General features: G+C 28.9%; 1 protein-coding gene across 1 annotated transcript; it reads left to right on the forward strand.

Moving 5' to 3' along the window:
• The first annotated feature begins 71 nt into the window (after positions 1–71).
• Positions 72–3,433, forward strand: LOC107439378 (Secretory 8). The gene has a single exon (XM_043052640.2). The coding sequence runs from the start codon at positions 405–407 to the stop codon at positions 3,237–3,239; it is 2,835 nt and encodes a 944-aa protein (XP_042908574.1). The 5' UTR covers positions 72–404; the 3' UTR covers positions 3,240–3,433.
• The last annotated feature ends 2,622 nt before the right edge of the window (positions 3,434–6,055 follow it).

Here is a 6,055-nt window from a genome sequence, read left to right on the forward strand (position 1 = left end):
GAAATTTATTTGCCATTTTTCATTTTACATACCTTTTATAATCTATTTATAGCTTATTTTTTCATAAAGTCGTAAAATGATTCGTAAAATAAAATGAGTCATTTTTAAGCAGGAGCTGGTTCTTCAGTCGTCTGTTTGTTTACCCAATCGTGACGTCCGTGAAAGGCGTTTTTTCTCAACAGGAAGCCGCTTCAGCATTTTAATTATCAAGAACAGAAATAGCTATTCTATTGTTTTAAAAGGTTTAAACAATTAATTAGAAAGCAAACTTATTTTTAAATCTGTTTGCAGGTTCAATTCAAATTTAAGAGATGCTGTGAATGAAATTATTTCAAGGATCTATGTGGATCTTGTAAAAAGCAAAATTTCTCAGATTGCAAATTTCTTTAAATCTTTGAATAAATATGTCTAAAGCAGAGTATAGGCCGCCTGTTCGGCCTCCTAGAGGAGGTAAAGTATCAAAAGACACTAGTGGGAGATTAATGAACATTATTGCAGAACTTTCAGTTTCGAAAAGCAATGAGGATCGAAAACATAGAATGCAGTTATTAAAGAAAGATTTTGAACTAAGTGATGCTCGTTTAGTTAAACTAATTTCCGCTCAAAGAGAACAATTGAATACTACTATGGAGCTTTTCAGTAGAATATCTGCAAAAATCAATAACAGTAGAAGAGGCTGTCGTAATGTGAAAGAAAAACTACTTGCATGCAAATCGCTTTTAGAATGCAAACGAGATGAGATCAAGAAGCTGTCTGAATCATCTATTGAACACCGAGAGGTTCTGAGTATGCTTAAACAAATAGAGGAACTGAACAAAGTTCATGAAAAAGTTGAAGAACATTTGAAACAAGGTCGATTTGAAGAAGCTACACAGCTGCTGGTGTCATCCATAGCATTACTTAATGGTAAACTATCTGCTGCAGATGCATTAAAAGATTTAAAAGCAGATTTGATCCAAATGAAAAAGACTCTGCATAATGTTTTGGTAAAAGAACTCCACAAGCATTTATATATGTCTCCCGCAGAAGTGTTTTGCACTAAAAGTATTGATGAATCTACAAAAAGCAAGTCTTATGAAGAGCTGTTTTCGAACAGATCGCAAATTAAACTTCCAATTGAAGGGCAATATCAAGATTTCAGTGCAGATTCTAATTATAAACACATTTCATTAGTTTTAAAGTGCTCATCCGAGTTGAATACATTACCCGAAACAGTAGAGATTTTAAAAGATAAATGCTCAATGGAGTTGTTACTTATAATTAAAAATACTTCAAAGTTAATGCACGAAACATTAGAAAATTCACCATTCCCAAGTAAAACAGCACTTGTATATTCAGAATCTCATAATAAAGAACAGCAGCAATGTCTCCATGACTTAGTTGAACTTATTCTTGAAGAATTTAGATATGTTGCTATTAATCATTATTACTTTTTGGATAATGTGCAAAGAATTGCTATGACTAAAGGGTTGACTGACTTATCGTTGACTCAATATGAAATGGCTGATATTTATTCTAAACTACAAACTGCTGTCGAAATTCTTATAGGTAATTATTTAGATTTGCATAGTGCTTCCACAACTCAACGTTCCACTGCAGCTTTCTCTAAGGTGCCAGCCACTGCTGATATTTCTTCTTACTTTTTGCGCAAAGGGATGACTAGGGCTAAAAAACATGCTTTATTCCGGTTTGATAGTTCTTCTCATGCTATAAATAAAAAAACCTACTTACAAGAGCAAAAGGACTTGAACCAGAAAGGTGAACTTGATTCTGATGATTTGCCTGTTTTGATATGTGAGCCAAATGCTCAAAATATAACTGTAGTTTACAGACCGATTAAGAAATTTATCTCTGAAATTGAAAATGTTCTAAGAATGGACAACACAACTCACTGTCCTTTGCATAGCTTTCTTGATGACTGTGTCAGGGTGTTTTTGGATGATGTGAATATCAACATCAATAGACTGGTTGAAAAAATAAGCAATGGAATAGACAACTGGGAAGCAATGACGGACATCGATGAATTAAAATCGGCTAATGCCAAAACTCACATCTTGAGTAGTACACTTTTATTAAACTCAAACATTAAAGAGTTAGCACTTTTGATTAATTTATTACCAGATTATGCTAGCCATTTCTTAAAATTGATTTGTAACTTGTTAGAGACTTATAAAGACCTTATGAATGTAGCATACAAGAGTTTAATTAGTACAGAATCAGACAACCAGCATCTGTTTAGTGTATCTTGGGCTAGAGATCCTGACATCACTCGTTTGCTGCAATCTCTACCAAACTGGAAGAACTTGAAATTCGACCATGATGCCGAAGAAACTCAATTTGAAGAGTCTCCAGAGGAGATTCGGCTTCGTAATAAAGAAGAGTCAGAGTTGTTGAATAGAAATCTATCATGCAAAGAGTGTATATCACCCGCAGAGATAATTTCGGATCATAATAAATTGAAAAATCTTGCTTTTTTGCACGAAAGCATGGAGTGGTTTACCTTCCAGATTCTTCAGTTTTCTGACACTCTTCCTGATATGCAAGCAAGTGTTGCATTTTTGCCTGATAAAATGAATGGTGAAGGTGATGCTACTTTGGATCTAGCCCTAAGCATGACAACTAAAGGTTGTCTGAAAAATTTGGCCAAAGAATTTGAGGATCTTGCTGATACTTGCTTACTAGTGCTTCATTTGGAAGTCCGTGCACATTGCTTCTTTCACCTTATGCAACCATCCAAATTAGGATCGTACATAACACGAAAAGATGATGAAGAGCCAGAGCCTCAAGTTGTTAAATTAAATCAGGATCTTTCCAAGATTGATGAGTCGTTATCACCGGTATTGCAGACTAAGAAAATGAAATATATTTTTGAAGGCATCGGTGAGCTGCTGTCAACCATACTTATCAAACGTGTTTCAAATAATAATAAAATAAAGGAAAATGATATTAAGAAAATGGGCAGAAATATTTTTGCCATTCAGCAAAATTTAGCTGGTATAACCATGACAAGAGAAGTTGCCTTAGATAGAGCTAGACAGTTCTATGATCTTCTAAACCATACATGTGAAGAAATTTTAAATCAAATAGTTGAAGAAGGACCTCAATTTCAAGAACATGAATATACTGTAGTCATAAAACTTTTGTGTAACAGTCGGGAAATGCATGGTGAACAAAATTCTTTAAATGATTATTTGGAGAAATTACGTCAAATATTAGATGAAGTTGCTGTTAGTGTTTAGAATTTTTATATTAAAGCATCTCTTAGTGACAGAACAAGTTGTTCTAATATAATTCTTTTTTTTTTCTTTTTGAAATTGAGATAATTTCAAATATTTGTATTTTCAGATTTTTTTTCCCAACATGTACTAAACAGAAGTAACTTTATAATGCAGAAATTTATAAAATATATATTTATTAAATTATATTTGATAAGTTTTATTTTTGTTACATTTGTCATTACAATAATTCTAACGTTGTAAAGATTTATGTAATTTGGGCTTATTCTAGTTAAAATATGATTTTAGTTTCCAAGCATCTATCATGTGATATTTTGTGAAATTGTCTAAAATGTAACGAAGTATTGTCAAATATTGTGTTATGTACCTCAATAATTATAAGTTGAAGATTTGAGCTTTAGGAAATTTTTTTAATCAATTTAATAAAATTAAACCATATTTGTAAATAACATTTCTTTAAGCACTCTCATCTATTATTATGTTTTTATTTAGTTTAATCAGGTCTTAATTTCTAACAAAAAAGTGATAGAACTCTAATACATAGCATTTAGTTTTGGGAAAAAGATGAAAGTTAAATGTGCTTATATTTTTAACATATGACTTGTTATTTAGGTAGAATACCTTGATTAAATTACCTAGTTATACTAGATATAACAAAACAACAACTACAGAATTCTACTGCATTCTATCGAATACATAAAAATTCACAGAAAAAAAGAAGTAAAGTTTAAGTCCTGTGTTCAAAAGAAATAATTTAAAATACAATTAATTACTTATATGATCTCATTTGTAATCAGAAATTTCAATATTGTTTTAGTGTTTGATAATTTTATTACCAATGTAATTATGTGTTTTTTCTATATAAAATGTTTTTATTTACGTTATAAAAATCTATATGTAAATCTATAATATAATTATATTAAAGATATTTGTTTATAGCAGTGTGTATTATTGTAAATTAATAAGAATATTTAAGATAAATAAATGGCATGTATCAAAGTATTTAAATGTCAGGCATAGGTAGTAAAACTGATTCCATATTTTAATTTGGTTGAATATGTTGGGCTGCAAGTGTAGTCTATAATTGGATTTAAGTTGGTTGCCTTGNGTCGGGAAATGCATGGTGAACAAAATTCTTTAAATGATTATTTGGAGAAATTACGTCAAATATTAGATGAAGTTGCTGTTAGTGTTTAGAATTTTTATATTAAAGCGTCTCTTTGTGGTAGAACATGTTGTTCTGATATAATTCTTTTTTTAAATTTTGAAATTGAGATAATTTCAATTATTTGTATTTTCAGATTTTTTTACCAACATGTACTAAACAGGAGTAAACTTATCACACAGAAATTTATAAAAAATTATGAAATAGATATTTATTAAATTATATTTGATAAGTTTTATTTTTGTTACATTTGTCATTACAATAACTCTAACATTGTAAAGATTTATGTAATTTGGGCTTATTATAGTTAAAATATGATTTTCGTTTCAAAGCATCTATCATTGTGATATTTTGTGAAATTGTCTAAAATGTAACGTAGTATTGTCAAATATTATGTTATGTTCCTCAAAAATTATAAGTGGAAGTTTTAGGAAATTTTTTAACTAATTTAATAAAATTAAACCATATTTGTAAATAACATTTGTCTAAGCACTCTCCTCTATTATTATATTTTTATTTAGTTTAATCAGGGCTTAATTTCTAACAAAAAAGTGATAGAACTCTAATACATAGCATTTAGTTTTGGGATAAAGATGAAAGTTAAATGGGCTTACATTTTTAACTGGAGATTGTCCATAATTGACTCTATAAATGTTTTTTTCTGAACATATGACTTGTTATTTAGGTAGAATACCTTGATTACATTACCTAGTTATACTATATATAACAAAACAACTAAAGAACCCTATTGTCTTCTACCGAATACATAAAAATTCACAGAAAAAAAAAGTTTAAGAACTGAGTTCAAAGTAAATTTTAAGTCATGTGTTCAAAAGAAATAATTTAAAATACAATGATTACTTATATGATCTCATTTGTAACCAGAAATTTCAATATTGTTTTAGTGTTTGATAATTTTATTACCAATGTAATTATGTGTTTTTTCTATATAAAAGAAATATAAAATGTTTTTATTTATGTTATAAAAATCTATATGTAAATCTATAATATAATTATATTAAAGATATTTGTTTATAGCAGTGTGTATTATTGTAAATAAGAATATTTAAGATAAATAAATGGCATGTATCAAAGTATTTAAATGTCAGGCATAGGTAGTAAAACTGATTCCATATTTTAATTTGGTTGAATATGTTGGGCTGCAAGTGTAGTCTATAATTGGATTTAAGTTGGTTGCCTTGCCAAAAAATGCTGGAGAGTTATGGTGATTGTTTTCTGACTTTTTAACTTATTTTTTTATTTTCATATTTCTATAACTATTTTTTAATTTTCATGTATAAAATAAATGTCAGGAAGAAGAGTTAAGCATTTCTTAAAAAATGTTGTGAGTAATCTTTTTCAAAGATATTGTTTAAGTGAATATAGCAATTTAATTACTACTTTATGTAAGTTAATGACTTACGCAATCCTATTTTTTAAACTTGTTTCCTTAAATCAAAGCTTAAACCCATTTGAAGACCTTAATGGAAAAAAAAGTTAACCATTAGAATGTATAGAAATATCAGCAATCTGTTTTTTTAACATGGTATATATTGAAATCACATTATTTAAGGACTTTACAGAACAAATAATGTTTACACGCTTGATACTAGCCTGTTCTTAAATCTGAAAATTTAAGTGCTCTCAAAATGTT

The sequence above is a fragment of the Parasteatoda tepidariorum genome, chromosome 8 (assembly GCF_043381705.1).
Source record: "Parasteatoda tepidariorum isolate YZ-2023 chromosome 8, CAS_Ptep_4.0, whole genome shotgun sequence".
NCBI classification, from domain to species: Eukaryota; Metazoa; Arthropoda; class Arachnida; order Araneae; family Theridiidae; genus Parasteatoda; species Parasteatoda tepidariorum.

Coding starts and splice junctions, on each gene's coding strand:
- LOC107439378 (XM_043052640.2), top strand. CDS start 405: ATGTCTAAAGCAGAGTATAGGCCGCCTGTTCGGCCTCCTAGAGGAGGT.